Here is a 21,441-nt window from a genome sequence, read left to right on the forward strand (position 1 = left end):
CGAGCCCGCCATAAATGCATCGCACATTCACAACTGCGACTGTAATCTGTGTACAGAGGGACATGCAGCCAGGGTGAATAAATACGAGCTGCGCGCGCGCGCGCGCAGGAATTAAAAGACGCGGTGTATGCGTGGGCTGCGAGCTGGATATATTGATAAGGATTTTATTTTTCCTGCTACAAGATAGTTGCATAGTATAAGCTGATTTTAATCGCGAGCGAGCGCGATGAAATTACAATATTACCGGAGAATTATGGCTGGAGCCATTAAAATTTTTTCATAATTTTTATGGCTTCGCATTGAGATGTTAATTTAATTGGCGAGCGCATTACGTTATGCCTATGCAGTGGGCGCGCGCGCGAGCTGCTCTGAATTTCATGCGCTAACCTTGACCCGCGACAACTCGACAAGCCCGCTTGGAAATAGCCGGACTGCAGCAGAAAAAGTGAGCTGGCGAGAGACAAACGGGCGATCGCTCATACTGCGCAGGCACTTATCTTTTTGCCCTGGGTCACGCCTTGACGGCCGCATTACAGGCTCCGCTGAGCCTTTTTCCTTCTCTCTCTCTCTCTCTCTCTCGAGGCTCGGAAGCGGCGTTTTGTAGGCGCATTTCTGCGGCGAGCGCGCGCGCGCGATTGCGCAGCGAGATACGCTGCAGCGCTGACGCGGCGTTATGCTAATTGACGTGAAACGAGGGAATTTGTCGCCCGGATCTTTAACGCCGATCGGAGGTCAAGTTTGCGCGCGTTCATTTATTCCAAATCCATAGAAACGCGCATTGTCCTTTCACCCGTCGCAGCGACGCACGTGATATTCATAGCGGCTCTGATATGCGATCGCCGGCGCTGCTGTTGTGCCAGCAGTCAAAGTGCTAAAAGATACACTCTATGTTAATCAGGCCGCAACGAGTCTGTTGCTAGCGTCGACGGAGCGCCGAAGCGTGCGCGCCATATGCGGGCATGGAGAGGTGCATCCGTGCGTGTATCTGCCAGCAAGATCGGACAGCCTCAAATTAAATGATGTCGCCTGCAGCCCTAATTTCTCTAATTCCGTGCCATAGTCCTCGTGCGAGCAGCCCGCGGCTAATTTAATTTTGCCGCGCTGCCCGTTCACGGACCGATGTATCATTGTGTAGTCTGCTGTGCAGCGCCGCGGGCCCAGTGGGACGAGGAACCCTGTTATTACGGCCTCTTTCGTGTCGCCACGGCGTCGTCGAGATGCGAGGCGTCCCTCCCGCTCCCTCGCGCGCTCGAAGGCGCAAACAGTGCAGTATACCGGTCGATCGTATGACTCACGCGCAGATGGCTGCGAAAGCTGCAGGATACCCGCGCGATCGACGTCGGACAATGACGGCTTCGAGAGCAGCGGCTCCCTCGCGAAACAGAACTGCCTGCCGCGATTCGCTAAATCGCGGCCCGAGCGAGCCCGAGATATAAAAACGAGGGACGCGGAGCCGCACATCCGCGGCTGCAGCGATTCCTCTGGCCCCCTCCAGGCGCCCGGGCGTCGGGGCAACCCCCACCCTGGGGGGGCCACGGCCGGATAGATAGCCTCCGTCTTGGTCGCGCGGCCCCCTCCATCAGAGCCGGCGGCCGAGGAGCCTCCGCGGCGGCTATAATGAAAGATATTAACTACAATTTTATATCGAATTACCGCTGAAGCACATTCGAAATTACGTGGGCGGTCGGGCCGGCGGCCCCTCGCGCGGCACTGGTCCGCGCGGAGGCCGGAGCTCGCGCCGATTGGCCGCGGTGGGGAGAGCGGGGGGCGTGGCCCCGCCGGCTCCGACATGGCCGACCGGCGGCAGCGGCGGCGGCGGCTCCTGGCGGCTCCTGGCCGCTCCTGCCGCAAGGCTCCGCTCAGTGCGGCGCAGTCAGCCCGACGAGTAGCCGGTCGTCCTCGCGCGTTTCCCGTGCACCCGTACACTAAGTGCCCTGCTCTCTCTCTCTCTCTCTCTCTCTCCCTCTCTCTCTCTCTCTCTTTCTCTATCTCTGCCCTCACCTGCCAGCTGTGCGTCGAGCGTTCTTCTCTCGGTCTTCCGACTCTGTGCTCGCGTGAACCAGTGCGACCGCGGAGGAAATGGACTGTGCGAAGGAGCCCAGTGCCAGGGGCAGCCGCGCGCGCGCGCTCGATTGAGCCCGGACATGCCGACTGGCGGAGCGCGGGTGGTGCGCCGCAGCTGATCGTCCTGCCGAGCCCGAGCGACTGGCGACGAGTGCAGTGCGTACAGGCGGCCGAGTTGCAGCTCGCAGGCAAGATTCTGTCGCCCAGGTACCGGCGCGCCCTGAGTCCCGGGCCGACTCCTCTAGAACGCGGCGGCGGCGGCGGCTGCTCGCCCAGCACCGAGGAGGACAGCCGGCACTGCGAGAGCGAGGAGCGGACCGCGATGACGGTCCACCACCACCGCACGAACCACCACGTGGCCGCCCTCAGCGGCATAGTCCTGGCCGCGGCCGCGGGCAACGGCCCGGCCGGGCTCAACCTCAGCCGCATGGCCAACCTCGAGGCGCACCCGGAGCTCCAGAGCTACGTCGACCGGAGCGCGGCCCACGAGCGGCTGAGCAACGGCGGTCACCTCGGCATCAGCGTCCACGGCAACGCGGCCGGCCTCGGTCTTAACAGCGCCGGCCACAACAACAACAACAACAACAACAACAACAACAGCGGCAGCGGCGCCGGCAGCGGCGAGCCGGCCACGACGACGCCCCAGCGGTCGAGGTTCATGATCACCGACATCCTGGCCAACGAGTCGAGCCCCTCGAGCCTGCAGAGCCAGGAGCCGCCGGGCAGCCCGCCCTCCACGCCCCAGAATCTCAGCGTCAGGCACCAGTCGCGCTCGTCGCTCAACAACAGCACCGTCGACGAGGACAGCGACGCCAGCCACCACGACACCGTCTCCGTCTCGTCCAACGGTGAGTAATTCGGTGTCATCGACTCTGCTGAAAAGGCGAAGACCGGATGTGCGCGCGCGCGCGCGCTCGCGTCAGCCATGGGAAGATTACGCAGGTCCTTGTGCTTGCCGCCGGTGTTTAGAGATTTTTAATGGGCCCAAATCGGAGCTCTCGCGAGGACTCCGCGGCCGCCTTAATAGCATCCACCCTCATTTGCTCCATTCATCTTCGCGGCGCGGCCGTTTATACCTGCGCGCGTGTGCCTCTTCATCGCCACCGCCGCCGCCACCGCCGCTACGCTCCTACGCTACGCGCGGCTGTTTGTGTATCCTCGCGCGAGCGCGGCGAGGAGATGATTAGAGGTTACCGGGAGGGTCACCCGTGGTCCGTTAGCGGGGAAATCTCGCTGAATCGCGGCAACCTAACGTGGCAATCATCGCTCGATTTCTAATTTCATTATACGCTACACGTGCTGGACAATTGACGTAGCGGAGGCGCTGTTTTTTCGGCCCGTACGGAAAGAAACGGCGTTTATAATGAGCGGAAGTTTACGATTTCGGATGGACGCGAGCCGAGCGTATCCAGAGATGTGTAATTTCACTCGGATGGGAGGCTTTTTTCAAATCGAATCAAACATAGTCGGCCGATTTCACGAGAAGGATCGGTTCGGTTTTTGGAAAGCGTACTTCCTGGTATAAGCCTCTCGCTCCTCGACACCCGACTCGATTTCGCTAATGGCTTCGCGCAATAAAGCCAGCTGGGCGCAAAAACTCGAGCTCGAAGCTTAGCCTTCTCCCGCCTGGCGATAAAGTTATCGCGCGCGATCTTAAATGCAGCGCCGAGGTTGTATGCGGCCGCGAACAATCGTCTTCATTAGCCGTCGGATGTAGAGGCGAGCTCGCGCGAGCGGCTCGTCAATCGCCCGAGAGCCTTCGGCCGGAAGCGACGCCGATGAAACGAGAGAGCCGTGTACTCGTCGGAATTTTAATTCTATTAAAATCAAAGAGGAACGCGGCGATTCGCTCCCGATTGATTTCTCACCTCTGTGGAAAACTCGCGCATTCAAGCAGCATCAAAGTGGAAAATTACAACGGTACACAGCGGCGCATTCGCGACAAATTAAGGCGTCAACTTTCACTTCCTCACACACACAATGCACACGAGCATCAGGACCAGTCGACGGAGAACCAGCTCGTCATCCTCGCGTCCGCCGCTCTTTCGCACACACACATGCGCGCGCGCGCGCGCACACACAGGAGTCAAAAAGCGTGAAAACTCGATCCGAGATTTTTGAATGAGCGAGAGTCGAAACGACGCGTATAATCCGCTTAAGCATCTCGCTCCCTCTCGCGCACAATATGTATAAAAGCCCTTTTACGCGGCGGCAGCCAGCCGAAAATAAAGTTTCACGCCCTGCTCGTGACTTCTCTCTCGCGGGACTAATCCGAGAACCGGAAATGATTGGCAACCGTTTAGATCTCGGCGAGGATTAGAATTGTATTTTTCCCGGGGGATTGACGCGAGGACGGCTGTCGTCCTTTGACGACACAATTTCGCATGTGGGATTACGAGCTCGACTTCGCTCTACTGGATTCGTGCGAACTGCCCGCCGCGATAGCGGCTTACGAGCTTGCGCCACGGAAGATAATGGCCCGAAATTGCAAAGCGTTTCCTCCTAAACACACAATCGTTCCGCTCATTTTCCATTGTTCCATTTTGCCTCCCGCATTACGGCCGCGGCCATTAGGCGCACTTAGCCGCGTCGTATGCTGCGAGAGCGCAATTTCAATCCATTACACGGGAAGAAAAATACAAAAGCGAGAGGGACGCGAAATCGGGATGAAGAGAGAGAGAGAGAGAGGCCCGGCTTTGCGGACGGATACGAGAATAGACGCTGGCGGCTGCATGCGTATACGCGACAATGGGGCACAGCGGAGGTTTCCCTCGTTTGGCTTTGGACGCCCCTTTAACGAGATCTAAAAGACTGCCAAAGCCTCTTAGCTTGCCGGCGGCTTTTGCGCAAACGGGTTGACCTCGCGATTCCGAAATGCGCTTAAAAATGGCGCGGCGGATCAGCCGCTCGACTTTTATCAACGATATACCCACGCGCGCAGTCTTACGTTGCTGCAGCTCAGTTTCCTTTGTGTCGCTGATTATTGCTAGCTGCTTTACGTAATCGACGCACGCACGGCCCCACGACTTTGTTTCAAAAAAGAAAACGGAGCGATTCGCCAGTCGATTCTCGCAAGCCGAAAATAAGAGAAGCGGTCGGCAGCAGTCACGCTCGCGACGATTTGTACAGGCTCTCCGGCGGCCGAGCCAGGCTGAGGTGAGTCGAGCGAAGGAAAAAACGAAGGAGAGGGCCAGAGTCGCTAACACGAGTTTCGCGTGACCCGTTGCATATAGTATAGGTACGCCGGGAGAAGGAAGAAGGAGGGGGGAGGGGGGAGATGGATGGAAGAAGAGGGACTTTCACGGGGAACGAGCGCCGCTGGATGCATTATTTAGGCCGAGCGCGAGCTTTCGTCGATAGCCGGCTCTCGTAACATATGCTCGTTGGGCAGGGGTTACACCCGATGACGCGTTCGCGGGCGCAGCGGAGTGTCGTAATATGTATGCACAGGACAGGAGCCCGGTTTGTCGAAAGACGATTTTCCGGCGGCGTGTTTATCTCTCGCGCGATTTGGGAGTCGAGTGTTTGTTTGCTCGAGTTACATACGCGTATCGATCTTGCGGTCACGATACGTATCGCGTGTGCGGTTTATTGGTAGTTTCTTGCGGGTGACGCAAACGGTCACGAGTCGATTTTATCACGCAGCTCTCGAAATAAGCGTTGTTTAACGAACACATCGTCGTGTCGACGTCGTCGGAATCAAGCGTTCGTTTGCGCAGCGCCGTAAATAAATAAGTTTGTTTAACGATCTCATTACGTAAAACAAGCGCTCCGCGTCCCAATTATGAGAGCCTAATTGCACTCGAAAGAACGCGATTACAGAGTCCATCGCCGTTGCCGCCAGCGAAGCGCGACTAGAATCTCCCTGTAATACGCGAAAAAACGCGCGTACGCAGGATGTATAGAATAACGTATTTATAATACACACAATATTTCGATATCGAAGGCTAAATTACGAAAGAGGCATCGTTTAATTGGACAAAGGGGAATTAAGAGTCCTTCGGAATGCCGCGAAATTGAAAAGTAATCGCCGGCCATTAAAGACAGAGTCGTCGTCGCTTAATGGCACTATCAATTTCACGGCGGAACGAGCCGCGGACAATAATAAGCCACGTCGGCGCGCCGTCGCAAAGCAGGTGTGTGTATCCACAGGCGCATGAAGCTAGTTACGGACTTTTACGCAGCGTAGCGAGGATCGATCGCGCCGTGCAGTCGCGTGATTGCCTCCTTGCGAAATTCGAGAAAAGTACGCGCACAGGGGATTCTCGAAAAATAGTACAAACGACGATGTCCGAGAAGGCAGCGCGCTCTCGGGTTAATTCGATGGAAATTTATCTAATTATCGCCTCATAAAGCACAATATAAAACACGTTCCGGCGCGCAATTCAAATGCACTGCCGTGTAAGAAAACTGCACGCGGCCGATAAATAACGACGGCGAAGCTCATTTCGGATTCAGCCGTTAATGGCAGTTTATGCATAAAAAAGCGCTCGCTCGCTAAGTAAAAAGTAGCTTATCCGACGAAAAGGCGTAATCGCTCACGGATCACTGCCTGGCACATACACTGCAGTCGTAACACAATGAGATTGTTCGCCCCTGCGTGCGAGAGGGAAAGCGATACACCGGGTGCTCGCGAGAGGGAGGGCTGTGGATTTTGGGCGCGCGTGCGGAGACTCCCAAGGTCATCGCGCTGCCGTGTTATTCACCAGTGAATTTAGCTGTCGCCGCGAGTCAATAAACCGGGGAAAAATAACGCTTGCATAACGCGTCGATACGCGTCCCGGAGTAAAAACGATCAGCGGAGCCTCTGCCCAGCTCCGAGTCTCGTAAATAATTCATGCGCGCGCGAGCCGGGATGCTCCGCGGCCCGACGGAAAAAGAGGAGTCATATAGCAGCAGCCGAGAAGCGATTTAACGCGGGGAATAAAATCAGCGAGTACGCAGAAGCTGAGGACACGCCCTCCTTATTTCCCGCGCAGAGAGATAGTCGGAGAGAGAGAGAGAGGCGCCCTTCCTCTATCGTCAGCGGCATTCTTTATTGCACTCACGTATGGCGAGCGCATAAAAAGCATCTCTCCTCGCTTATACGCGCATGCGCGCTCCGGAATAAAGCAATAAGCAAATAAAATCGGCCGAACAATGCCAGCGAGGAAACGACAGCTCCTCGCTTGACCAGCTTTTCTCTCAAAAACGTAGCACCGCTTTCCTCGAAATCCCATAGAACGATGCGTGCGTACGCGCCGACGGCAACTCGTAAAGCTACGTTTATGCGCGCAGCGGCTCACGTGTAATTACTCGCTCGAATGTTAAGCAGATTCTCCTTAGCGCGACAATAAAGCCGCAATTAAGCCCTCGTTACACCTCCCCGCACGCGGTATGAGAATCCTCGCGAAAACAGAAGCCGCAGGTAGCTGGCACTCGCGCAGCTTTCCGAGCGGCGGAAGAGGAAAATATTGCGGGCGAATAAAGGAGTGCGGGGGGCGATAAGGCGCGCAAAAAAGACGAGTGAGAGATAGAGAGCAAGCGGCGACGCGGGTGGGGTCGGCAGCTCTCAGCCGAGTTACTGCCGGGAAAGAGCCCTCGCTCTCTCTCTCTCTCTCTCTCTCTCTCTCTCTCTCTCTCTCTCTCGGTCGGGGAAAAAGTTCCGCCTAACGTCTTGGAAGTGTCTCAAAAAGAGAACTTCTTCCTCGCTCGCTCTCGCTCTCTAAGTGTATCACATAGTAAATTTAGTTTCCGAGCAGCTCTCCCTCTCGCTCCTTCTCGCTCCTTGTCGCTCCCTCTCGCTGCTTTTCTCTCGAGGGGGTGAGCAGGCGGCCATGTTGGAGAAGATGGCGCGCCCGAGACGGACCGTTCAAGCGAATCTGGCCGATATCAAACGGGGCACTAAGAGCCGCGCTTTCGCCCGGGCTAACTCGCCGGCTTGGCTGCTCACTCACTCACACACTCTCTTTCTGTACACCCGTTCCAATCGATGGACTCTTGGACGGCCCCGTGGGGTGCGCGGGAGCCGCCGCCGTATTTTGTCTCTTATTTGGACTCCGTAAACTGGCTCCCGCGAGACTTTCCTAAATTCATGACCTTCGCGGCATTCTCATTCTCGAACACGCCTCCGACACGCGGTCCAGACGCGACTGCGCGCACCGCTGCCAACAAAAGCCGCATCGATTGCGAGCTCGGGCGCCGAGAGCTCAGAGTGCAGTCGAGAGCGCCGCTGAACTTGGATTTTATTTCTGTGCAGGAGGCAAAGACGACGACCCGAAGGGCCCCTCGAACTCGCTGAGCTCGTCGCAGAGCAAAAAGCAGAGGAAGGCGCGGACGGCCTTCACGGACCACCAGCTGCAGACCCTGGAGAAGAGCTTCGAGCGACAAAAGTACCTGAGCGTGCAGGACAGGATGGAGCTCGCCGCGAAACTCCAGCTTACCGACACGCAAGTCAAGACGTGGTATCAAAACAGAAGGTAAGCCCATAGTGATATACATAGGTATAGTTCACAGGCGGGGCAGTCCCTCGACTCATCGGCTTTGCGCGCGTGTCGAATCCGTAAATGGAAATCGCGGCGGCCAACAAAGCCCCTTGTTTACGTGCTTAAACGCGGGGATCGCGGGCCTTTATGCGGCCCCGGCCGAGCCGTTTAATCGCAATCGATGACGCGACGCTGCTGTTTGCTAAGTGAATTTTTTCTCGGCACCGAGCTGCGCTGATGAGCGAGAAATTCGACAGATTTCCTGTGTATGGCTTGGCCGGCTTTTTGCGATTGGGCTCCCCAGTTCCGAACGCCTCGAAGATACTCCGCCTCGGAAAAGCCCGCTCCACGCATTTTTTCCCACGAAGGCGAATCTCCGTGCAACCCTTTCCCCTACGAGATCACGACAGCTGCAGCCACACGCGGAGCAGTGGTATACAAATTGAAAGGATGATTCGAAAATTACCGTCCTTCCGAAAAAACCTCGCCCCCGAGAAGAGAGGATACGCGTCCGCGGTGAAACAAAGAAAGCGGCAGCCTCTGTTATAGCCGGCAGCAGCGGGCTAATAACGCGCGACGTTAATTACCCGGCTCCGCGGAACCATTAAATTTCTCCTCAGCTCTCCGGCGTCAAATCCGAATTTTCTCTCGGGCGGCGTTGTGCGCGCGAAACGCGGAGGTATAGGTATGCATAGAGTAGAGTAGAGGAGGCGGAGATAGCGGCGAGCGCGCGACGGGAGAAAATCGAAGGGAGCCGGCGAATCGCAGGCGCCACGAGATGACGCTGTAAAATCCCCCACTGGAGGCGGCTTCGCGCGGCTGCTGCCTGCTCAAAAGGATGCCGCAATCAATTGCGCCCCGGCGCATGACGCGACGCCGACGAAAAACTCGGCAGCCGCCTACTTCTAATTGGACGCGGGCTCACGCTCCTCGATTCGACAGTCCGAGGGAAAATCGCCCGAGTCGGTTAATCTGTTGGCGTCGCCTCGGCTCTCCCGATACCGATTCTTTTTCGGCCTCGCTAATTAGGCCGAGCGCCGCCGGTGACTCTCGACTTTTCGGGGGCAACTTTCTCTCTCTTTCTTCCCATCCCGCGCAGCGCCGGCCGGACGGGCCTTTCTTCCCGGCCGGAATCGCTAATAAGCCTCTTCGCGCGCCTCGCGCCGACGTACAAAGGAGCCAGCTCATGGAAACTGTCATTAAGGTGTCAATTATGCGCGGCGCCGCCGAGCGCGATGTCTCCGCGCGGTCCCCTTGACGAGGTGGATAATGATAGGACTGCTCGGAGGATCATACCTTTTTTCAGCTCCTCTTCCCGCCCGACGGCTGCGCCTCCAATCGGGCTTCGCCGCTCTGGCTCGAATTTTTCGACTTTTCCCCGACGAGCCCCGCGTGTTTATTTACTCCATCCCTAATGGCGCGCAGTTAAAACGCTCGCGCAGATAAGGATCGCGCGCGCCGGGCGACGCAATTTACGACGTTACATCCGAAAGAATGCATTAGAGTACCTACGACACCTTGCGTATACTACAGCGCCGGAGGGAACCGTGTTATACAGAATGAGCCGTCATCGTGTTACTCGGGCAAACAATTGGAAACATTCTCGGGACATTTCGTGGCCGAGATAAGACATTGGGCAACTCGATTCTTCCACGAGAGATGCTGGGATTTTTCGGCTTTCCGCTCCGGAATGCGACGACGACTCTATCGGCTGCATTTACTCTTATAAACCTCTAGCCTACTCGAACGTGCTCCGGCGCGATGCTATCTTCGCGTTTCGCCTCTCTTATATAATTGAATATAATAAACTTTATGAAAAATCCGAAAATTATTCAGGCCGAGATAATCTGGCGCCAGAGCAAACATAATAAAAGCGCCGGTGGATCTGCAAGCATAATTAATTTCGCAGCAGGAGAGTCTCACGGCAGCCCCGGAGCCGCGTCCCATAAGCGGCGCTCCAAAACAAAGCGCATTAAAGAAGCGAGATTATTCGCTCGACAAAGGAGCTGGCTAATAGAGCCCCTCCGGAAAATTAGTGCCGGTCCCAGCGGCTCTTAGGCCCGCTTAACTCTGCTCGCTCTCTTGGCCCTCGCGTGTGCTGACTAGTCCGATTCGGAGGTAGGCGCCGGCGGCCGACACCTACTCGGGCGCCACCGCGGCGAGCTCTCTCTCTCTCTCTCTCCTTTTTCTCCGGCTGATGCTCTCGCGTTTCTCCCTCGCCGGAAGTGTCACTGATTTCGGGACTGGCTGGAATGTCGACGCGCGCAGAGAAGATCTCGTATCGCCGCTATTGGGTTACCGGAGTGAAATCTCTATTTTCTCCGAGACATCCCCGCTGGTTCTCGTCTGTGCGCGTTGCGAAACTGGTCGTTGTCCGAAAAATCATCGCGATCGTCACACCTCATCAGACACAAGAAGCTAGCATCCACCTGCGCGCGTCATCCAGCGGCAATCCGCCGCGCGCAGCCTAATGACGGCCCGAAAAAATCGATAAAGACCTCAGCATCGCATCCTCAGGGAAAGAGCGCCGTACGAGCGAAGCCTCTCTCGCGATATTATAACCGTGAGAATGCATCGCAGAGCGCCCGCACGTCGGCGGCGGCGGCGAAACGGAAGAAGGTGCTTCTTCTTCTCCCGCTCTTCCCACGCTGCCGCCGCGACTAACTGCGTCATAACGGGTCGCGGCGCTTTGCGAAATTGTCAACCCCCCTCTGCACTTACGGCTCTTCTTTTGCCCTCCGCTGCGACCGCGGCTATCAACGCGGCCGACAGCTGCGCGCGATTGAGTTGCGTCGTGCGCGCCGCGCGATTGTCTGGGCATCCTGCGCGCGGAGCCGTTTACGCGGCGCCTAATGATATTAATGAAATTCGCGCTATGAACTGTTATGAGGCCTGGCGCTTCTCACATCAGTTGCGCACACACGGCAGAGAGAGAGAGAGAGAGAGAGAGAGAGAGAGAGAGAGAGAGAGAGAGAGAGAGAGAGAGAGAGAGAGAGAGAGAGAGAGAGAGAGAGAGAGAGAGAGAGCAGCTCATTATATTCGACCGCTTATCTGCGCGTTTTATTTTTAGAAAGCATGTTTATTTATAGCTGGGAAATCTTAATTTCCAGGCACTTACTGGGAGTTTACTTGGTAATAGAGAAACTTGTCATCCATGTGCATGTACTGCAGCCCCGCGAAGCCGCAGTTTTCGTCCATACCCGCGCTCGCTATGCGGCATATCGCTCGAGGTCGCTCTCTCTCTCTCTCTCTCTCTCTCTCTCTCTCTCTCTCTCTCTCTCTCTCTCTCTGCACGCTACAGCTGAAATTCGTCGGGAAGGAGGCTAATTGGGAAGGCACGATAACGAGTGCGGCTATGCATGCAATAATGACAGCGCGGCTGCGGCCCGTGTATTATGGCATGCACATGCACTCTACTCCGCGGGCGATATGTAGATATCGCGCCGCGCGCTTTCGAGATATTTTATTGTACGTGCGACTCCGATTGCTATTGTTACGCGCTCGCGCGCGCTTATTTTCCTTCGCCAGCTGTCACGCGATGGATCATGTCTCTCTCCTTCGATGATTGCTCTATCCTGGGATGCGCGAATCACTCGTTCGTTAACTCCCGGCTGAACAATGCGCCGCCGCCGTTTTCTCAACGAAATCTCGAGCGGATCGGTTATTTACGGTTTTTTCTAATTAGTTGCGATCCGCCAGACTCGTTTCGTAAACACGAGAGGGAAGCGCCGAGCGCGTGTGCAGCCAGCCAGGTAATAATTCGAAAAATATGTCGCCCGTGCGCGCACCGTTACGCGATTCTCGCTACTCTCTCACGTGTGCGCGACCCCAGCTCCGCCGCGGCCATTATAAACGCATTAACGCGTCGGCCGCTCGATTTTTCAGCGGACCCGCAGATGAAAAAGCTGCAGCAGTCGGTTTTTCCGTCAGGTGTCCCGTAAATTGGGCCCCGTAATAGGCGCGGTCTATGATGGATCCCTCGCGGGCGGTTAAGTGCTCCTAATGTCGCTCTTCCCGAGGGCGGGCTCGAGCGAGTGTCGTTCCCGGCCGCAATGAGCCGACTTTGCGGTTCGAGCGGGGGCTCGCGTTAAATTCGTTCAAAAGACACGATTAGTGCGCTTGAAAGTTCGACGACGGCTCCAACGATCCGGTGATTGATAATATCTGATCGAAAGATAAATAAAGAACGAAGCGCGAACTTTTCCACCTTGCAGCTGGAAATCGATTTTCCAATTAATCCAGCGACGCGCGGTAAGCACCAGTTTACGCTTTATATCACATTCCATTTGCGAGCCGATCGCCGCAATTAAAGAATTCATCAGAGCCGTTAATGGACGAGAAGTCGTTACGCTGAACTATTCATGGTCTCGCGTATGACGTGCGAGCAAGACGCAGAAGGGTTGCGCCGAGCCGGCGGGAGGGGGAAAAGTACTCGTAGGATCGATCGCTCGTTTCGGCGCGGGGAAAGAAGTTGTTCGACACGCGCGCACGAGTAACAGCAGCTCCGATAGAAGTAGGTACGCTTTGCGCGAGACATTGAAATTTAAATGAGACTCGTCATCGTAAAAATCCTCCCGAGAGTGGTTTTCATTTCCCAGAGCGCAGCGTAAGTGAAAAGCAGTGCAGGTCCGCGCGGCTGCATCTTATTCATCTCTATCCGGGCTTCTTTTCTTCCTATACTCCGCAACCCTCGTGCGCCATAAATCAATGCTTTCGCCGCGCACAAAAGGGCGAACACGGCAATTAAGGGTGTTTTGGAGTGGCTGCTCTCGCCGTACACACTCGACTGTCACGCTTCGGCAAAAGGGGTATTAAAAAGCATTACTCATCACATAATCGCGACTGCGGCTCTCTCTCTCTCTCTCTCTCTCTCTCTCTCTCTCTCTCTATCGAATAATACGTACGTACAGCAGCAGCAGCTTTTATCTTGCGCGCGCGCGCGCGAGAAAGAGAGAGACTCGCAGTTAAATGTCGGGCGAAAAATGAGAAATGATTCGCCGGCTGTTTAAAATTCATGAACGATTTTTACAACCCCGGCCGAGCGGCGCTGCACAAAAGACGCAGATAGAGAGAGAGAGAGAGAGAGAGAGAGAGAGAGAGAGAGAGAGAGAGAGAGCTGAGTGGCCCAAATTCGCCAGCGGGATTTAATTCGCGGTTATGCATTCCGCGAGGCTTTGTGCCGCGCTCGTTAGGGTCGCTCGCTCGAAATTTATTAATTGTCGAGTCGAAAATCGTCGACGTAATTCGGGTCACACTCTGCCCACTGTGTACACACGACGATTTCTTTCTCCGCCGCGCAGAGTGTACGTTACACTTTTCAATCATTAGTCAAAATTGTCCGCTGCGCCGCGACGGCGCATAGTTATGTAAATTACAGCGCCGCACGACAATGTCGACGATGTCGACGATGCAGCCGTCGCTCGACTCTATGATTAAAAGCGAATTTTCCCATTGAGCGGCTCTTTTTCCGTCCGTAATTAAACGTCTCGCGGAGCCATTAATTACGCCGATGAGCTTTGTCGTATTGAAAATCGAATCCGGCGCCCGCTGCTTCTCCGAGTGTGCATGAACTACATCCGGTCTCGCCGGGGAAAAAACGGAGGCGTTCGTGAGCACGAGAGCGTGGATAATGATTGGTTCGGCGCTTCCGACCACGGGGAGCGTTAAAGTGTTAGAACGAGCCGCGATGAGCGATTGGCGGGGATTTTTGAAAACTTGTCAAAAACTCACCGAGTTCTGGTATCGGCCGCCGAATCAGCGTAACTCACACCTCGGGGCCCCACAATAATTTTCCGCGCGCAGCTTCCTCCAGGCTCTCCGGCCGTGGCCGGCATTATTCAAGAACATCGCGGCGAAGAAAGTGCGCCGGCGGTGGCATGATACGCGATGATTAGACCCGCGAGCCTCCACGGGCTATTTGTTAGTATAATAAGGGCCGGAGCGGCCGCAGTGTGGCCAGCGCTATAACCACTTGGCGGCACGCCACTCCGCTTTAGCGTAATTGTCCCAGATCTCGATTTACATACGCGCGTGTACGCGGTCTGAGTACGGGGATCGCGCACGAATTTCTACCTGTATAATTGCCTCGGGCAGATAGCGCGCGCGCGCGCGCCTGCGTTACTCTCCCTTCGACGCGGTGATAAAGTGTTCGCCCGTTTTCTGGGCCTACCCGTTATCTGGAGTATCGACTTACACGCGTAGTTGCGCGAGCAAACACGAGAGAGCCTATCGCGTGGAGTGGCAGCGGCCGATTGACTTTCCGTATTTTCGGAGATCAGCCTTTCTCCAGACCAAATGCATTAATGTGCGATCGTGCCGAATTCTCATATCGTTGAACTATGTCACGAGCGACATTCATCACTAACGTTCTTTCTCAACTTTTCTGCTTGCAGGACGAAGTGGAAGCGGCAGACGATCGTGGGCTACGAGATAATGGCGGAGGCGGGCAACTACGCGGCGTACCAGCGGCTCTTCTCGGCGGCGGGGGTGCCGGCCCACCCGTCGGCCGGGCCCTACTGGCCGTACCCGGGCGCCGCGGCCGCGGTGGCCCACCACGCGCAGAACGACCTGCTCTACCGGCAGGCGGCGACGGCCGCGGTGACCCTGCAGAAGCCCATGCCCTACCGGCTCTTCCCGCCGTCGGCGATGATGCTCGCGGGCCCGAGCAACCCGTTGGGCAACCTGGCCGCGGGCTCGGGCCTCAACAGCCTCGGCGGCTACTACAGCCGCGAGAGCCCGGGCGCCGAGTCGCTCGAGCAGCGCCAGCTCCGGGAGCACCGGGAGCCGCGCGAGCGGAGCAGGAGCCCGCTCCAGGCGGCCGCGCGAGAGCGCAGCCGGAGCCCGCTGCTCAAGCGGACGCCGCCGCCGCCCAGCGACACGCCGACCAGCCTCTGCAAGCCCGACAGCGACGAGGAGAGCATACACGACGTCTAAGCGCGCCGCGCGCTCCGTGGGTGCCAAAGGAGGCGAGCGAGGCGGAAGCGACTGTGCGGGCCCGAGCGAATTCGGCGGCGAGCAGGAAGCGACGCGCCAGGATGCGCGCCCGCGGTTAACCGACCTGTACGAAAAACGGGAGAGCGCGCGGGGATCGCTTACGCGATTGTCTCGACTCTCGAGAATCGAACGGAACGGGCGCCCGGAAGGGGTCGCCACCCCCTCGCTGCAGCGCGGGTTTTGATTTTCCTTCCGCCCGCCTTTGTGTCCGGCTGCGGAGTGCCGTTACTCCTCCTCCTCCTCCTCCTCCTCCTCCTCCTCCGTTTTTGCGCTGCGCCAATTTCGGGCATTAACCACCCCGCGCACGCGCCTCTCCCCTTCTTCTTGTACATAAGTCTGTGGATTCTTATTTATTTCCAAAGCCGCGGGCGCCTAAACTGTTCTCAAGGACGCTAAACTATGTACATAAATTATCGCATCGTTTGTCGCGCGCACTCTGTATAAAATATAAGGCGGCGCAGGAGAGGACTGTCGATTGCGTGTAGGTCGGCGCTACGTTTAAGTTTGTACACAGTTGCGCATATACATATTATAGAATAGACGTATATATATATATATATATATATATATATATATATATATATATATATATGGCATAAAAGTTGAGTACGTAGATTAATTGCTCACGAGTTCGTACTTGAGTCGGTGGCGGTCGAGGGAGACGGAGCTTGCACGCGTGGTTGTCTCTGCATCAGCGACAGCTTCCTCTCTGAGAGTCGAATTTCGCCTGTGTCCCTCGACGACGCGTCGGCGATCCAGATTCCAGAGACACTCCGTCGTTTTCCAATTCCCATCGCAGGAGCTACGAGATGCGGAAGAGTACCAGTATTATGATGAATGTATAAAATTACCTAGATTTTATCGAGCCGTTGAGTGAAAAAAGTGCGTGTGTGTGTGCGAGTGCGACGCACGATAATGCGAAACACGAGATTGCGACGATGACGATGAAAAACCGCTGTTTCGTTTCGTCGACTTCTTGATTGATCGATCGGTCGGGATTATTTTCTAAGCCGGTTCGATATTAAACGTTATGAGTCCCCCAACAAGCAGCAAGAATATGTAGTGAATCATGCTTTGTAACATAATGTCTGTATAGCAAAAGATATATGGAAAATATATTATACTGAATTTACGTGCCCGCATCGTTGTCATTGCAATACATCCACCGTTCATCCTTCCCTACTTGTAAAATTAGCACGGTAGCAGCCAAACATTGACCAGCACGACTTTATCTGTCGAGGGGGGAATTAATCGTGCCTCGTGAAATTATTAAATTCCCCCGCGCGTTCGCATAATAAGTAATGGCCGTAAATAAGTCAAACACGCAGCGAGAGCAAGTGCCTTCTTATCTCCATCCGCCTCGCCTCCGATCACTTGATTTTGACAGTCTGGTAATTAGGTCGTCCCCCGGGAAAGAAAAAAGGCGGGATAAGGTACCGCCACTTTAATGCACCTCCGCAATAAATCCCCCATCCAACGTGTTAATAATTCTCCGCCGATACGACGCGCGGCGTTTCAAGTTCGAGCGTGATAAGATCGCCGAAAAAGCCCGCGCCTGTACAAATTCCCTCTCTTGGAAGTACAAACACGTTATAGAGAGAGAGAGAGAGAGAGAGAGAAGCCATTTACGCCGAGTGAAAACTTAATTCCGTGCAACCAAGTTTATCGGGCTTTTATCTCGCCGCGGGGCGAGATTAGCTACATGACAGCCGCCGCCGCCGCCGGTGCATCAGAAGCCGGTAGTCCTCTCTGCGGCGATTTAAAGGAGAGCCGCCGACGGTCGAAATTTCGCGTCTCACGCGACGGACGAGGAAAGAGTGGCGTGCGGCCTTTTTATTTTCGATTTTCGTTGCAGGCTACTGGCTTTTTGTGCGTTACGCGCCATTCGTAGACGCCGATTATGCGTACGCAGTCGACTCGACGCGAAGCGTGACAGGCAGCAACTTAAGGCTTAATCGTATTTCCTCATTTCCGTCTCTCGGCAAAGAGCCTCGGCCGCGCAATTACTCGGCGAACGAAGGGCTCATTTTATTGCTATTAGGGTAAAACGCAGCCGCTGCCGCTGCAAATTACGAGATATTAATTTGGGGCCCCATTAGCGGCGCGCCGACGCCGCGCACAGTCTGGGCCGAGCGCACTAACGATTTTTCCGGCGAGGCTCGCGCGCTCGGCCCAGCCAAGCGTGAATCTGCGCGCCTTCGTTTTGCAGGTTTCGCTCCTTTCGCTCGTGGTTTTAGCGAAATTTTCAGCTTGAAAAGCCAGCCGGATCAGCTTCTATTTCCTGCGCCCACATATACAATTTCCTATACGCACAGAGGCGCGAGCCCAAACCACCTCCTCCTCATTACACACCTGCCTATCGGCAGGACGCGAGTGAGCTCGTTCACCTCCGCAGACGGTCCGGCGGCTCTGGAAATCGAAGAAGCGCCCAAAGCAGAGCGAAGGAGGATGTGGTTAACCCGCACGCGGCCCCGGTCAAATCGCTAGGAGAGAGTGGCCTTTGCCGGGCTTCTGCATCCTGCGTCACTCCTCGGAGCGCGTCGAGTGTGCGACAACAAAAGCGGCTGTCTGCAACGGATTCGGTCTCGTGTCCGGAAGGTGCGGTATGTACCCGAGTTAGGATCATTGCACCATGCTCCTCCACTTTACTAAAAACAGTCGACGAATGCACGGAGTCCCGTTCGTCCGGCGCAGTCTGGCCAACGGATTTCATAAATCCATTTAAATAGAATGCGCGCACCTGCGCGCGCCGGCTCCTTCCTCCTTTCTTTTTCGACCGCTACAATCGAAATCAGCTCGGGCCGCGCTGCATGCAACGGAACATCTGTCAATCAACAGCCCGTATACAGTTGTACGGCGCGCTAGAACGGGGCCAGCGGTTTGCGCGTCCCGGGGGAAGCCGCGTACGAAATCACGAATCAGACGCAGGCATCGAGATTTTTCAATTTTATTTTTTCACTCCCGAATTCGGGAGATAAAGTGGCAACGACAAAAAGGCTAATAGCTGGGGAAAAAGGAGGAACGAACCCGCGCGCGGGAGAAAGTGAAAAGAAACGAGCGAGAGCGTATAATGTGTCCAAAAGGCACCTGCCCGCTCGCACGCCCGTATCTTCTCCTTCCCATCGAGGTGCAGCGTAGTCCCGGAGGCGCACACGTATACGGGAAGACTGCACCAACACGGAGCAGAGCCGAGTGTCGGCCGCGGCGATCTTATCTCCGCGCCTCGAGACCAGCGGACCACTTACATCGTTAATTGCTCTCACTTCCGTTCCGCGGCGTGCGTGAGCACGAGCGCCTCCGATACGAGCATTAAACGCGACTCGCGCGCGCACGTGTGTGCTGATTGCGCGTGAGTGTGCGCTTCTGAGCTTCAGTGTGCGGACTCGAATGCACGGCCGCGGATCGCCTCAATGCAATTTGTAGGTATTGAGTGTACACAAGGGTCCCCCTCATTCCCATACATATACTGCGGATGACAAGGGAATCCGAATCGATAATTAGGAGCGGGTGTACTTTACGAGCGACATTGTCTCGGACGAACACGCGCAGCTTTCGAATCCCGTGCTTATTTACGATTGCCCGACTCACGGGAGACACACACACACACACACACGTGGGTTTCCTCGGCTGTTTATCTCGAAGCCGGCTTTCACGGATTTTTCTCACTTATTATGTACGTGGCTTGTCGAAATTTCGGCGTTAATTAGGAAGTCGATGCTGCAGCCGCGCGCAGGTGAGGCGCAGTACATATTATAATGTAGCGTACGCGGAGAACGTAATTCTTCAGCCGGAGGCCTTATCTTGATGAGTTTATTATTTCTCGGGTAGTCTCTTACAAATGATACTTGCTACACTTTGCAACGCGAATTTGCACTTTTGAAATGCTATGCGGACTCCTTATACATTCGGAATGTATGCATAATACGTCTTTCACGCGGCGATGCTATCGCCGGTAGTTTCTTGTTTCTCTCTCGATGCGCTCTTGTTTATGAATTTCAGATTGTGGAAATTCGCAATCAATTTTCTATGCGAGCTCTGTATCATCGCCATCTTGCATCTCGTTCTCGAGCCGAATCTGCGCAGCGTGAAAATTTACAGCGATTTGCGAGGCTTTAATCGAGCAACTACATTTCGCGGCAGTCATAAGAATTAATAATGCGAGGAACGGCGACAAAAATACTCGTGATTTATCGCTCGTTCGGCTGCATCAAAATCGCATGAGCGGCGAAATGATTTCCAGCCTCGAGGTCTCGAGGATCCGAGGAGAGAAAGAGCGAAACCAGTCGGCTCGCGCAGACGTATAAATTCACGAGGGAATGTGCGCGACGCGGTAGCTTCGTCGCTTTTCCTTTTTTCGCGCTTGCGAAGCGAGCGAGATTTAGTGGGAGAGATTAAGGCTTTAACCGCGCGATGGCGGCCTGTGCTGTATGCGTTGGCGTGCACGCGTACGTGTGCGAAAGTGACGCGCGAGTGCGGGAAGACGTTTTCCTCTTCCACAGTCACAATTATCGCGTTCATTATAAAGCTCGTTACTCAATGAGCTTTGCAAAATGCGCTGCTGCGGAAAGTAAAAAATCGCTAATAATCTCCTCTCAAGCAAACCTGAATAATCAGCCGTTCCGTACAAGCGAAAATAGCCGGCGCGCGTCGATATATCCCATAAATTACCATTTACCTCGAGCGCGCGTCGCGTCGTTCGAATAAAAAGACACACTCGCCGCATACGTCATTTCGTCACGCAACGCTGCCTCTTGCGCAAGATCGGCAGAGATTTGCATGCGCGGATACTAACGAGCCGCTCGCGCATAATCGATGGGCTGCTGAGCGGCCGCAGAGCAGCGACCGGACGATTATCGACGCCCCGTCGGATATTGGCTGCGACGCGCGACAAATCAGCCCCCGATGCCGTCACGCGAGCGCTGGCTATCGGAGATTCTCGACGCAGATGAGCCTCCTTTTTCGCTCGCCATCCCCGGGAGTTGTGACACTTTCGCGGGTAAGCGCACTCGAGCAAACAAGACGCCTGATTGATTGAATTCTCTCGCGGAGCTCTGGGAAAAATTCGAGTCAAGCGGTCATTATCTCCTAATGCTCAACGTAACAGGCGAGTGCGTTGCCCAATAACTCCAGCGAGGTTCATTAATTTTTCCATCGCTGTTCGAATCACGGGAGGCGAAAGTTCCGCAATTTCCACCGAGAAAAATGAAAAACGTCCTTACTGAAATAGTTAAAATTTCGTAACAATGAGTTCACAGGTGAGCGACCTTACGGCAACGTTTTTGTGCAGTTACGGATCCCTCCGGGCGATAGGCGATCGCGCCCCCTCCCCGCACTTCCCCACCGCGCAGAGCGCCATATGTCCCGTCATAAGCCCGGTCACCGAGACGTTGATAAGCGCGCCCGAAGTGTTTCGAAAATTGGCGGCATCGCGATAGCATCGCTCGCTTCCCGCGCTAGCGAACGAGCGCTAATTAGGATATTTAAATATCGCGGAGCGCGCGCGAGAGGGGCGGCATGTGCAGCGGCCCCCGAAAAAATAACGAGCCGGCTCGCGCACGAATTCGTACGGCGCGTAAAACGGACTCGGCCGGCGTATAACTGTTGGCTAAACATTCGCTCTCCGCCGGCTCCCGGCTTATCGCGATGGCCGTAATTAATTTGCCGCGCGCGCGCGCTCATCACGGCGTATTTCGGGAGGAGTGAAGGAGAGCTCTTCATTTTCGCGCGCGACACACCGCGCCACACAGCAGTTATGACTTCTGATGGGGCGTTTCCGAGTCGAGGATCGCCGGGATGTGTGCGGGGTGCTTAATTAAATCGTCCGATGCTATCGGCTCGGCGCATTTATAAACAGGTTTGCATGAATTACACGTTTCTTTTTCTAATTGTGCCCGGCGTTTAAGCTTCGAGGATGCTTTTC

General features: G+C 55.3%; 1 protein-coding gene across 1 annotated transcript; it reads left to right on the forward strand.

The window, feature by feature from the left end:
- Window positions 1–1,844: 1,844 nt before the first annotated feature.
- Window positions 1,845–16,653, forward strand: LOC100679231 (homeobox protein B-H2). Its single transcript, XM_003424793.3, has 3 exons — window positions 1,845–2,912; window positions 8,303–8,522; window positions 14,921–16,653. Exons 1-3 carry the CDS (start codon window positions 2,387–2,389, stop codon window positions 15,459–15,461), a joined length of 1,287 nt encoding a protein of 428 aa, XP_003424841.1. The 5' UTR covers window positions 1,845–2,386; the 3' UTR covers window positions 15,462–16,653.
- The last annotated feature ends 4,788 nt before the right edge of the window (window positions 16,654–21,441 follow it).

This window comes from Nasonia vitripennis, chromosome 2 (genome assembly GCF_009193385.2).
Source record: "Nasonia vitripennis strain AsymCx chromosome 2, Nvit_psr_1.1, whole genome shotgun sequence".
Lineage (NCBI taxonomy): Eukaryota > Metazoa > Arthropoda > Insecta > Hymenoptera > Pteromalidae > Nasonia > Nasonia vitripennis.

Coding starts and splice junctions, on each gene's coding strand:
- LOC100679231 (XM_003424793.3), top strand. CDS start 2,387: ATGACGGTCCACCACCACCGCACGAACCACCACGTGGCCGCCCTCAGC. Junction 2,913..8,302: donor CGTCTCCGTCTCGTCCAACG/GTGAGTAATTCG, acceptor ATTTCTGTGCAG/GAGGCAAAGACGACGACCCG. Junction 8,523..14,920: donor ACGTGGTATCAAAACAGAAG/GTAAGCCCATAG, acceptor TTCTGCTTGCAG/GACGAAGTGGAAGCGGCAGA.